The 14,415-nt window shown below is 37.2% G+C and overlaps 1 protein-coding gene across 1 annotated transcript in view; it reads right to left on the bottom strand.

Annotated features, from left to right (window-relative positions):
- The window catches only part of CHCHD3 (coiled-coil-helix-coiled-coil-helix domain containing 3), a 265,354-nt gene that overhangs the window by 158,157 nt on the left and 92,782 nt on the right, over positions 1-14,415 (bottom strand). Inside the window, exon 4 of the mRNA XM_006088332.3 lies at positions 5,854-5,971. Coding sequence (XP_006088394.1) covers positions 5,854-5,971 — 118 coding nt within the window. The remainder of the gene's footprint in view (positions 1-5,853; positions 5,972-14,415) is intronic.

Genomic DNA, 14,415 nt, shown 5'->3' with positions numbered 1-14,415 from the left:
CATATCCCAAATTCAGAACATTTTTCTCTTTTACCATGAAATTTCAACTGTCACAGTTTGAAGCACAAACAAAACACTGAAAAGGACACAGCACAAAATTAATCAATTATTGATTGCTTCACTGGTACATTGCAGACAAAAAGGAAACTGGGAAAGAAAAAGTGACATTTTGGTGAAACAGTTGCTTAAATTTGCAAAAACTAGATTTATGCACTCACCTGCCCTAATTTTGTAAGGTTTTTTTCCCCTAAATACTATGAGGTTTTTACAAATTCAAAATTGTAGCATAAATAGAAAAACAAAACTGAAGGTAAGAATGCTTTTCCCCACAAATCCTACACTTGACTGGAGACTGTGAGGAGAAGCAACCAGATTGAATTCATCTGTGCATCTCTAGCAACTAACAGTGTCTAGCACACAGTAGGTGTTTAACAAATTTGTAATGGAGGGGAATGTTGAAAGGGGCCAAAATACCTAATGATCTGACTAATGATTTCTCAGTTTCCATTCATTTCTTCCTCTAGTCCATCCTTCACATGTCACTAGAATGAGCTATCAAAATGCCCATCTAACTATTTCATTTGTCCCCTTCAAACCTTATGTTCTATGAAACTCAGGACCTTAACCAACTTCTTCTGCCTCATCCCTCAACACTCCTGGCACTGCCCTTCCCACTGGGCCGTCCCTTGTAGTGTCCCACTGTCCCCATGCTTCTGCCTGCAATGTCACAGGCTGGATCATCCCCACTCCTCCCCGTGAAGTGCATTCCTACATGCACTGCAGGCCTCAGCTCAGGCACCACTTGCCTAGGAAATCTTCCTGCCCTTGTCCTCTCCTCCCACTTACAGGCTTAAGTAGATTCAAGTCTTTGTTTACTTCATCAGCAAGTATTAACTGACTGTTGACTCTTTGCTAGGCAATGGCACATACTAGGCACTTGAATGTGTGAAATAAGTTTGAATGTGAATAAATGAAAAACAGCAATGAGTTAAAAAAAAAAAAGTCCCTGCTTTCACAAAAGTGAGAATTCTCACAAAAATGTAAGTAGCATGGCGCTATAACAGACTTAACACTTTTTAACATTATTTTAAGTCTATCTCCCACATTTTACTGTGAATTCCTTAAGGACAGGATTTTGTCTTCATTTCTATATCTTCAGTATCTAGCATACAGTAAGCACTCAATAAAGCATCTGTCCAAAGAGGAAGAAAATTATTTCACATCTATGTTTGTATAAACTTCAGAATATTTCAGTAGCTATCCCCTTAAGTAAGTAAAGTGGGGCTTTTTTTTCAAGTTTAAATTTAAAAAGACAATACAACATAATTCTGCGGTGATAAGGAACGACTAATGTTAAAACAGCCTAATGAGAGAAAAAGAAGTCAATCAAATTTTAATTGACATTTTAAAAAGAAATCAAATATATTTGAAAAGTCAAAAAAATACAGCTTCCTGCTCTGTGATTAAAAAAAAAATTTGACAACACAGCAAATACTAGATTGATCTGTACGAGATCTTAAACATCACACAAAATGTCACGTTGCGTTAACTTTACAGGTTTCCTCTTGTTTAGTCTTCACTCTTAGGAGCTTTCCTGCTCCTAAGAAGCACAGCTTTAATGTGGATTTTAATTAACATTTTGTGTGCATAAAATTATCAGTGAACTGCCTCCCCAAAAGCTTCGGGGTGAAATCAGCTGATTGAAAACTGGTACCGGTCACCGAGAGGTAGAATGGGCGGCTGGGATACCCTTCTTGAATCTAGAGCAGGACTTGCCGGCTTCTCCAGCTAAAGCAATTCTTCCAAAGGGGAAAATTTCGATCTGATCCTATTTTGAAATTTCAACGACAGGGCCACCATGACTTTGCCCTTCAAAGAGCTTTAAGAAAGCCAGCATCTACAACTGTGGGAGGAAAAGCCTGGATTCACATCTAAAAAGACAGCAATCCAAGTGTCAACTGCTGGTGGGTGGAGGAAGATGAGGGAGGAGGGAGGAGTTCGTTTTATTTCACAGTACCAACACATCAGTTTTGTGTGTGTTTTTCCCTAGTTCTCCATAAAGACAGCTTTCCAATTCCTTCAAATGTGTGAAATCTAACCTTTACTTTCTTACAGGCTGCAACATTTGGGTTCTAAATAAAGAAGAACAAATCAATGTTTGGCCCTCACTCAGGGCCCCACGTATTAGGGTTGAGAATGCAGCAATGGGAGCCCAGCACTCACAGCAGAGCAATACTAACGTTCCCGGGGTGACGCTTACATGGATCATGGTTCTGAGGATGCCCGCCTCCCAGCTCAGGATCACGAAAGTAAGGGACAATAGCAGGCCTGAAGTTCCACACCACTCATTTTACAAGGTGGTGGGATACAGAATCTGGAAACCTGGATGGTACCCAGCGATTAAAAATAAACTAGTTAATAAGAAATGGAGTAATACATGTTAGAATTAAATTGTCCACCTAAACTATTTTGAATAGAAAAATATGTGCAATATTGCTTACATCTTTAGTAATTCTTTTCTAACTTTTAATTGTGGTAAAATACACATAACAAGATTTACCATCTTAACCATTTTGAAATATACAGTTCAAGAATATAAAGTGCATTCTCATTGTTGTGCAACCAATCTCCAGAATTCTCTTTATCCTGCAAAACTGAAATGCCATACCCATTAAAAAGCTCTCCACTCCTCCCTCCCCTCCAGCACCGGCAACCACCCTTCCACTTACTGTCTCTATAAATCTCATTACTCTAGACACCTCATGTAAGTAGAGTCACACTGTATTTGTCATTTTGTGACTGGCTTATTTCACTTAGCACAATGATCTCAAGGTTCACCCATGTTGCATGATGTGTCAGAATTTCCTTCCTTTTTAAGGCTGAATAACATTCCATTGTCTGTATAGACCACGGTTTTGTTTATCCATTCATCTACTATACACTTGGGTTGCTTCCACTTTGTGGATATTGTGAATAATGCTGCCATGAACATGGGCATACAAATATCTCCTTGAGTCACTCTTTTAATTCTTTTGGATAAATAGCCATGAGTGGGATTGTTGAAACATATGGTAATTCTATTTTTAATTTTTTGAAAAACTGCCATACTGTTTTGCACAGTGGCTCTGCCATTTTATATTGCCACAACATCTTTGCCAATCTTGTTGTTGTCTGTCTTTTTGATAATGGCTGTCCTCATGCATATGAGCTGGGTCCTCAGTGATTTTTCTATCTCCCAAGTTTTCTAAAATATCCCTGTATTATTTTAATAATCAAAGAAAAATCCAGTTAGATACATTCAACCATTAAAAGTGACTACACACATATACACTTAGTGGTATAGAAAGACCTTTATCATATAGTCTAATTTTTTAAATGAAGGTTATTGTATGAGTTATACAAGACTAAGTTTATTATCACCTATGTTTGTGTGTATACATATTCCCGTATGTATACATATACTCCAAGTTTTATAGAGACTTAGTGGAACGTGAAAAGAAATATAAAAACAATAAACCAGAAACTTAACAGTAACTATCTCTGGATAGTGGTAATTTAAGTGGGTTAATATTTTTTGTATTTATTTTCTGATCTTTACCCATGAATATTTATGCCTTCTATAATAATGAATAATAACAATGAAGGGGATAATTTGGTAAAACTGTTAGGCAGCCACCTTGCTGTGGCCAGGAACTGTCACTCAGATGTCTGAGAACACTCAAGCCGGGACAGGATCCTCTGACTCAGTGATGATCCTATTGGATAAATTCTACTTTTATTCCCTAAGGTAGCAGTTCTCAACCTGTGGGTCGAGACCCCTTTGGAGGTCGAATGATCCTTTCACAGGGGTCGCCTAAGACCATCGGAAAACACATATATAATTACATATTGTTTATGTGATTAATCACTATGCTTTAATTATGTTCAATTTGTAACAATGAAATTGGGGGTCACCACAACATGAGGAACTGTATTAAAGGGTTGCGGCATTAGGAAGGTTGAGAACCACTGCCCTAAAGGCTTTGAGGCTTTATTTGGCTAATATTATAATAGATGCTGAAATGCAGGAGTTGAGAGCATGGCAATATGCCATCTGTATTCTACATCCCCAGAATCACAAAGACAAAACCGAACAAAACAGAACATACAAAGCCAGTTTCTTATGCTTAACATGCTAAAATATACATGTGTGTAATACACAGATTTGCAAGTTACAAAGAGAAAAATGGGCTGAAGATAGCTATTCCAACCAAGTTTACAATACATTACATAATATTTTAGTTACTGTTAAATAAGAAATTCTTATATTTTCACATTTTTTGGTGAAAACTCTTTTTATGCTTTAACACATGCATGTGTGTATGTTTAATGTGTTCTTAAATCCCAATCTTGCTTATCTCCCTGAACTAAAAGAATATGACAATATGTCCAAATTTAGGCACAAAGAAAGTAGAGAAAAGAGTGCTTCAAAGACAAGAGAAAAAAACGGGGGCACAAAGAAAAATGCCAACCAAGGATTCTTCTACCTGCTACAAACTAGAAGCTCGAACCCAGCCTTCCTTCTGCATCAGCACTATTAACCCTCTCCACTCCATTCCTGGCCCTCAAATTGGGAGGCTGTGACATTAGTGAAGATGACTCTCAGGAGTACAGCAGATATAATCAATGATCGAATTACTCAACACTTACTGCCTTTAATTCTGAAATCATCCCCCTGGCTCTCCTTCCGCATGTCTTGGCCTCAGTTCCAATCACCGTGTGCGCCCCTCATGATGGCTACCAGCCAGTACCTTGACATTTCTTTCCTAATCCATCACCTCCATTCCAGCTTCACGTCTACTCATTTAGCCTGGATCCTGGATGAGTCACTGAAGTAACGGATTCATTACATGCTAACTTCCTTTAACTATTTCTACATATTGGTATACAGTCAAAGGTTAGCCTCCCAAAGAAAGGACTGAGAGAAAGAATAAGAGAACAGAAACTGGCCCTTTTCTTAAAATTTTCAACAATTCCCAAATGCCTGCTAAACTAAGGACACCGAGAGGTCACAGGTTCGATTCCCGGTCAGGGCACATGCCCTGGTTGCAGACTTGATCTGCAGTAGGGGGCATGCAGGAGGCAGGAGGCAGCCAATTGATGTTTCTCTCTCTCTCTCTCTCTCTCTCTCATCAATGTTTCTTTCTCTCTCTCCCTCTCCCTTTCTCTCTAAAATCAATAAAAACATTTTTTTGAACTGTCTAGAGGGAAACACACCCAATGCAAGGAATGATTGCACGATAATGACAAATTGATGAATGCCTTTTAAATTTTCTTCTATTACTAATTACTTTTAGACATGTTTATATCATCTTTTCTTTAAATTAAAAAAAAAGTTTTATTTTTTTTTGGTTTCTCAAAGCCCTTGCACGATGTTTTCCCCTTTCTAAAGCCCAGAAAGTGACTAATCCAACCTTCCTCACCATCTGGAAGTCATCAGAAGCACAGAAACAAGCGAGGCTGCTCACCCCAGAGATTGAGGCTGCTCACCCCAGAGATTTCCAATACAATAAAATCAAAAGGGAGGAAGACACACACACACACACACACACACACACACACACACAAACTATCCCTTCAGGCAACATGCATATCCCTTCAGGCAACATGCATGTACCTATGTCTCTGTGTTGACTTTATTTCAATAATTCTGAAGTTACCTGTCAAATTGCCAACTACTTGTAAAAGGCAAAAACAAGGAAATCGAAGGAAAGAGAACATGAATTTTATCAACTCTAAAAGCTGATGCAGCTTTCCCCAAATATCAGAGGTTTCCTGTAGACAAGACATGTCCACTATTTGTTTCCTGCTCACCAGGTGCTTTGCCTTCGTGCGGTCCTGCTCACTCGATATCCTCTCGCGGAGAATAGCTCTGGTTAACTGCTCATTGGCAAGAGCCCTCTCTCGGTCCAGTTCTTTGCTTTGCTTTAGTCTGAAAAGACAAGAAAGGTCTAAATTAGAAAGAAAACATTTATTAGTTGACATTATTTTTAATAAAATACTTAAATAAAGAGAAACAGCTGAAATCATTTTGACAACAGTTTATCAAAAGCAGTTGTATTTTCTAGTAAATCCCCATGCAGCTCTTCCCTGAGCATTTAAAATAACAGAATTAAAATACATGGAGTTTACCAGTGTGACTGCTAAGCTAGTTTTACAAAGTTCTTCTTATGTAAAACTGAAATCTGGCCGCCTAAAAATTCCAATGCCACCATATGCTCTCTGAGATATAAGTAATAAATCTAATTAACAAGCATCTACAAGACCAATATTTGACAGTATTTTTTTTTTAAATATATTTTATTGATTTTTTACAGAGAAGAAGGGAGAGGGATAGAGAGCTAGAAACATCGATGAGAGAGAGACATCGATCAGCTGCCTCTTGCACACCCCCCAGTGGGGATGAGCCCGCAACCAAGGTACATGCCCTTGACCGGAATCGAACCCGGGACCCTTGAGTCCGCAGGCCGACGCTCTATCCACTGAGCCAAACCGGTTCGGCAACAAGACCAATATTTGAAGGTGACCATCTCTTCCCCTCAAAAATCAACTGTTTTGAATACATAGCAGACACTGTAGGAGGCACTGATGACACAGTGCTGAACAAGGTGGACATGTTGCAGTCCTCATGGATCTTATATTACAGCAGGGAACTCAAATCACAATTAAGATGTCTTTTCAGCCCAGCAGGCGTGGCTCAGTGGTTGAGCATCTACCTATGAACCAGGAGGTCATGGTTCAAATCCCAGTCAGGGCACAGGCGCAGGTTGTGGACTTGATCCCAGTGGGGGCATGCAGGAGGTAGCCGATCAATGATTATCTCTCATCATTAATGTTTCTATCTCTCCCTCCCCCTTCCTCTCTGAAATCAATCAAAATATATATATTTTTAAAAAATGTCTTCCCACCCAGTAAATTACTCCCATTTTCCAACAATCCTCATATGCAAAACCAGCCAGACCTTCCAACAGCAGGGCTCCTCACCTCTGGAACTGCTCCAATTTGTCCCTTAGCTCTAAACCAAATGTAACACTACGGTCTAGCAAAATAAAACAGCAGAACTGTACCTCCCAAAACCTGCACACAATGCTAATTGTATTAATAAAGCATCTTATTGCATTAGGTTTATCAGAAACCTCATCACACAATTAGGTCATATTAACTTACAATCCACTAAAACCCCTCATTGTGCATGAAAAAGATAAATTACTTTGGCACCGATCTTCACCATAGAGCCTGGCACATAAAGGTATTCAGATAAATGAGCATACATTTCAGTTTAATTTCATGGACAAAGATTTTCTGATTGCCTTTTCTTCATGGAGAGAATAACCCCTCTATACCATCATATCCCCAAAGGTCTAAGCCATGCTTTGAAAAGAAAAGGTAAAATTGTTATATTGGTATAAGTGAAATTCTCAGTGAAACCTACTTTATAAGTGAAAATGATGAATAACAAATGGAACTCAGTACTAATCTACCAAATTTTAATTTTAAAAAATTCTTGAGCCCTGATTGGTTTGGCTCAGTAGTTTGGAGCATCCTCCTGTGGACCAAAAGGTCATGGTTTGATTCCCAGTCAGGGCACATGCCTGGGTTGTGGGTTCGATCCCCAGTCAGGGGGATGAAAGGAAAGCAGCCAGTCAATGTTTCTCTCCCTCCCTCTCTCTCTCTCCCCCCCTTCCCCCCACCCCTCTCTCTGTCTAAAATCAGTGAACATATCGTAGGGTGAGGGCCAGAAAAATAAACAAATAAGTAATTAAATAAATAATTCTTGAAAAGAGCAAAAAAAAAACAGTTTGTGTTGCTATTTTTAAATTGCTACGTCATCCTGATACACTATAATCCTCAGATATCAATTATAACAGATAAAATCACCATGTAAGAAGCAGCAATAATACCCACTATGGGGTCAGAAATACAGAGAAAGCAGTGATTTTCTGAAAAGAAGAAAAATCTCCCAATTCACCACATACAGCTTTGTTTTCTCTATCTTTGTTTTCAATTTTTCATCAATAAAAAGTTCCGTTTTCTTTTTATTATTGTCAAGGGCTTCTAAAATCAAAAGTTGTAATGCGTTCCTCCCCCTAAAAATTAAACCTGCTTGCTTTTGTGTTCTTAAATAAAGATGAATAGAAACAAATTAAAACCAGCACTTTGAAATTGTCTAATGCAAAAGCAACTGCTAGAATATTTTTTCTTAAGCAATAAAGAGCAATTATACTTACACAAACCAAATTTCTCTATATCATATCAAAATAAATTTCACAATAAGAGCAGCAACATCATGACTCCACACATTAACTCACTGGGCATGTATGATTGTAAGAGGACAGCCATAATTAGAAGTCATGTCCCTCCTGGAGTGGCAATTCTAAAACTACGATCCACAAACCAGCAATACCCGGGAGAATGCCGGGCAAATCCTCAGATACACCCCACACCTCCTGGGATCAGAACTCAGGGTGGCCAGAAAACTGTCTTGTAGGAAGCCTGCCAAGTGATTCTGATGAATACTGAAGTTTGTGGGCCTCAGCCCTCAATTACCAAAATGTAGTTTTACCCAAATAAATCCTGGAGATATATAAAAGGAGAGGTCCACATATGAATGCTGAGGTTACTGAATCAGGTTATCATCCTGTGCTGTTAAAGTATTTTAAAAGCATATCACCTGAAAGTAAAAATTATTACCTACTTTACAAGTGAAGTAGAAACGAAAATACTAGAAATTACTATTATTTATGGGTCACCTACTATATGGCACGCACTGTGCTCACAAGGCACTTTAGATACATATAGAAGACGACTATAAAAATTACATTATACAATGAGTTCTACACACTGGACTTTTCTCATGTCTACCATATTTGGTATATCACATTTTTAAAAAGTATATTTTAATAATAAATACATGTTTTTTCTGCATTTTCTTGCATATGGCATAAATTTCAATTACACATGGAGTTAAAAGTGGCTGAACTTTAAGAAATATCATGAAGTTCTGGCAAGTTAACAAATAAAAGCAAAAAACTGAGCACAAAAACCTTTACTGTCATAATAACAAATATAGGTTATTCAGCTTGTGATACTTAATACTTGGCCCAGATGCACAAACTCTGGAGACCAAGGCTCGACCACTTACTAGCTGAGTAAGTACTTAGTGAACCTCCCTGGGTCCTGTATTCTCGAGAGTAAAATGGATGGTATAATCCCTACCTTACAGGGTTCTATATACACAAAGCACTTAGCACAATGCCTGTGACAGAATAAGCAATCAACACGTTAGGTAAGAAGCAGCAATAATACCCACTATGGGGTCAGAAATACAGAGAAAGCAGTGATTTTCTGAAAAGAAGAAAAATCTCCCAAATTCACCACATACAGCTTTGTTTTCTCTCTCTTTGTTTTCAATTTTTCATCAATAAAAAGTTCCGTTTTCTTTTTATTATCGTCAAGGGCTTCTAAAATCAAAAATTGGCAATAATGACCTGGCAGCCCCATCCTTTCATGTGCCTTTCTTTCTCTTTGCCACAAGGGCAAGGACCTGGTCTGCTTTTGTTCACTGCTATATCCTGATGCTTTTTTTAAAAATATAGACACATTTTTTTAATGTTTGGGTTTTTGTGTGTTTTTTTTTCAAAGAAAGGGAGGGAAATAGAGAAATAAAAACATCAATGATGAGAAAGAATTGACTGGCTGCCTCCTGTTCGTTCCCTACTGGGGATCAAGCCCACAACCTGGGCATATGCAGTGACTGGGAATCAAACCGTGATCTCCTTGTTCATGGGTTGATGCTCAACCACTGGGCCACACAGGCCGGGCTATCCCCAATTCTTTTAACAGTCCCTGCCACATGGTAAGTGTTCAAATACTTTTGAATGTACCCATACATAAAGGAATGAATGGCATATTTCCAAACTCAGACAAAAAATGAAAACCAGCTGAAGAAACAGAATTTTAGAAACAACTAGACGAGTTGAACCCTACAGGGCCAAGCCACCATGTTCTAACTGTCACGAGTGTGATTTAATCCCAGAATACACTAAGTCACTTAAAACAGCAGGATGTTATAATATTTTCAGTATAAAAGATTTTCTATATCCTATGCTATTATAGCCTCTGGAATACCATACCTAACTGTGCTTGATTCTTGGCTGCAGAGAGACTGGGAGTGGCACAAATTGACTTAAAAAAATTATTTTCCTTTCTTAATTCTTACCTTTACTTTCATTTATCCTTATAAACAGGCCTATATCTTTAGGAGTTTAGGAGAGGTCCCAGAACAAATTCTCATTATTTACCAGCAACTTAGCTGGACAATTTAATAAACCTCAGTTTTTCCAGCTTTAAAATTTGAAGATTGAACTACATATTTTATATATATATATAACCACATATAATCCTAAGGTCCCTTTCAGTTAAAAGTTTTACAAGCATCATACATTAAATATATTATTCCCCATTCCATTAAAACTCTTGAGAAAAGTGATAGCAGGGAATAAATGAAACTATGGAGTGTTTACTCCAAATTTTATCGTTATCTCAGTGGGCACTTATATTTCTAGTCTCATTCGAGTTTCCTACTACTTGATAAAACTGTATGCTAAGTCAGAATAAATGGGATTCACAAATTCATTCAATATACATAATATAATTCTGTATAATTATTAGGTGACAGACACTATTCTGGTTACTGAGAATAAAATGATGAGCAAAAGAGACAGTCCTTACCCTCAAGAAGCTCAAACTCTGAAAAAAAACATTATTTATACAAAGTGCGGATACTGTGAAATTATATGAGCGGGAGCTGATATTTGAATTGAAATCTAATTAATACTGACATAGCAGCATAGGGAAGGCCAGTGTCTTAGATTCTGTGACTGCTGTTTCAGAGACCAAAGGTTGGCAGATCTAGGGACACAGAGGGAGCTCTCTTAAAACACAGGCACATCCCCCACAGCACACTCATGGACACACACAACACACACAGTTTTTAATAAAAATTAATGCAAGGCTTAAAGGGTCCACTAAAGCTTAAAATCACCTTGGCAATTTAGAAAAAAAACTTAGAAGACAGTTTTGCTTTCTTTCCAATTATTCTAAAGGGCCGAGTTTCACATAAATGGTGTAACTAGTTGAGGTTTCCTTTTTTACTTTAGGAGTAAAAGCAACAGACTGAACATTTCTAAGCTGTATTACTCCTCATCTCCCCAACTCTCCCCTCCAAGAAATTCATTTACAGCAACATTTTCTTCTTATAAGTGTCCTCTCTCACTGATTCATTTAGATCCTTTCACAACAATTTTGCAAAGAACAGCTGCTTGTATTCTCAGTTCTTTTCAGAGCTTCTTCTCAGTGCCCTTAGCTTTATATTCCACCAAGCTGCCCTAATTCAATGGTCATCTATAAAAGGTAGATGTTCAAACAACTTCTCTCTCATTCTGAGCCGAATGAGATGACCCTGCTTGCTGGGCCTCACTGAAAGCTACCGCCCAATGCTGAGCTATAGTCAGAGCAGGTTGTTTTGTAAACACTCTGCAAGAGAAAGAAGGGGAAGTGCTCACTGACAATGAGAGGCAGCACTTCACTGTTAAGGTCCCTATTACGTGAAGAGAAGGCAAGAGATAAAAATAAGTCTTTCATTATTAACTTGGGTTGCCAAAGATTTAAGAATTATCTCAAAATAAAACTAAACTTGACAAGTATCTTGGAGAATACATTCTCTTTATTTATTGGGATTTCCCACTTACTATCTCAGATCTCCTGGCCTAATATTATTCTACATTAAGCCTGTGATAATAAGTTTCATTTAAATTTCCTTCCTTTAAATACGTATCTCTCCTCATTTAAATTCTCTAGAGTTTTAAGCAAAGTAGTAGGAGTTTAGTGTAAACTTTTCTTATTTGCATTAAGTAATTGGATAGCTTACCTAAGCTTAATGAAACAAATACCAGTCTGCTCTGCCCTTATACCACAGGCCCTAGTAACTTAGAATATTCTCAGTCAGGTGAGAGATTTAAGATACACCAGCAAAATCAATTTCTAAACACCAAGCAAATCTCCTTTAATGAATACTATTAGAACCTGTTCTTTTAAATGAAAAAAAAAAATAACAATAAGCTACTGATATACATTCAGCTCCCACAGGTAGCTAGTATATATAAAATCTAGTTCTATATATTTTGGTTTCTACATAAAACTAGCCAATATTGTTTTATTCCAAAGAACCAAAAGGGTTCAAGAAGGCGGGAAGGGCATTTTAAAGATAACTTTAGTGAGGCATTTTTTATATATTCAACTTCATTTCCTTCCATGGAAGAGGCATTACTATGTCCCCTTTTTAAGGAGAAAAACTGAGATGTGGACAAGGGCACAGGAGACGTGAGATGATCTGATCTGGTCCTCAAAGCCAAGCTTCTCAAACCTCTGAAAGTAAACTCCTATAGGAATTAGTTCCCATTACATTACTCACCTTCGTGGTCATAGAAGGACAGTTTGAAAACCCTGTATTATTCATAATTATTCTAAAACAAGATTTTTTATTTTTTATCATTATATCCAGCCAGAGGTTGCCAGAGCCAAAATGATTACCAGCCCTTTCCCAACGTGGTCCTAAATGTTTCTCTGAACTTATATACTGCTCATTTAGCCATTCATAAATACTCAGATTTATCTTCATGTAGGTTGACACAGAAGTAATTCTATCTAATTCTAGCTTGGAAAATTACTTTATAATTTCATATATAAGGCCATTATATTACTGAGGGAAAGTTGATAAGAACCTCAGATAATGGGTGAGAATAAATGGAAAACTGACATTGTTAGAGATAAAGTGATTTGATGAAATGATTTATTTAAAATTGAACTATGACCATTATACACAGATAATATCTGCAAAGTATTGCAATGTACTTGACTCAGAAAGACTGTTTCCAACACTGGAAAAGAAAAATGAAGGCCTACAACCTCAGAGGTCGTTTTTAATGCTAATGATGAATTTTATTTTAATGCATCATACTTTGTCAGAACATGCTGAACTAGCACTCAAAATACTGTTTACGGTTCATTTTTTAAACAGAAAAGCTGAACTGGTAATTCAGCAAACTAATTGTAAGACTATTAAAATTAATGACAGAATAAATATACTGCTTTCTATTAATAAGAACTTACAAAAATAAAAGTACATAGCAAGCTTAATATTTCTCAGTTAAAATTATTTAAAATCCTGGAAGGAATGTTTATCCATTGAGCTTTCAAAATAAATTCATAAGATGTACATTAACATAACCATATTACATTAATATATCATATCTATCTATATACAATATTTATATGTTTCACAGATGAAGAAATTAGCATTTATTAATGCTCACTTTGTGCCAGGTACAGTATAACTCACTGAATCCTCACAACAGCCTTATCAAATCGATTACTGTATTTCAGATGAGGAGGCTGAGGTACAGAGAAGCTATGTAAAACTCAGGCTTACCGAAGTTATAATTTGCCCAAGGTCACAAGGCTAGTGAGAAGTGTAGCCAGAGAGCTTGACTTTGCAGCCTGCAGTCTATAGAAGACACACACACACACACACACACACACACACACACACACACACGCACACACACACACGAGTATATATTAGAATGTGAGCCATGGGATAAGAACTTTGTCTTATGCACCACTATAGCCCAGACACTAAAAAGTATATGGCTTTTGGCAGACACTCAATAAATATTTTTGAAAGAATGAATACAGAAGATGAGCACAGTTTAATACTATGGAACACAGGTACTCTTTACATAATAGTAACTCAGCAATAACTAACCCTGTCTTAGAAAGTAAAATAACTGCAGTCTAGCTAACCATAAAGTAAATCAGTAGTATGTTACCAGCTTACGACCTGGTTCTGAGGTGTAGCCAAGAGGACATTTATTCCGGTCATCTACACTTCCACATAAATATCATTTAAAATGTCATTCAGAGTTTAATAAGCGAGATTTACCTTCTTTTCTACAATAACATTAAGAATAAGTGATTCTCCAGCCAATCAATGATTCTCTCTCATCAATGATGTTTCTATCTCTCTCTCCCTCTTCCTTCCTCTCTGAAATCAGTAATAAAAAATGTATTTTAAAAAAAGAATAAGTGATTCTGTTTTCATTCACACAAAAATTTAGTCACAATTTGGAGATTTTCCTGCAAAGCTTTAAAATGATGCCAGATGAAAGAAAACTCAGCCCAGGACTGGAAGCCTAAGACTATTATTGAGGATCACCCACAGATGGAATCCAACAATTCCCATCTCTCCTTCTAGGTGATCACTGACCATGCCCACACTGGGTATTACTTTGTACCTAAAGTCACCATTTCAGTTCT

This window comes from Myotis lucifugus, unplaced genomic scaffold, assembly GCF_000147115.1.
Source record: "Myotis lucifugus unplaced genomic scaffold, Myoluc2.0 scaffold_46, whole genome shotgun sequence".
NCBI classification, from domain to species: Eukaryota; Metazoa; Chordata; class Mammalia; order Chiroptera; family Vespertilionidae; genus Myotis; species Myotis lucifugus.
This window is presented reverse-complemented; position numbering and strand designations above follow the sequence as displayed.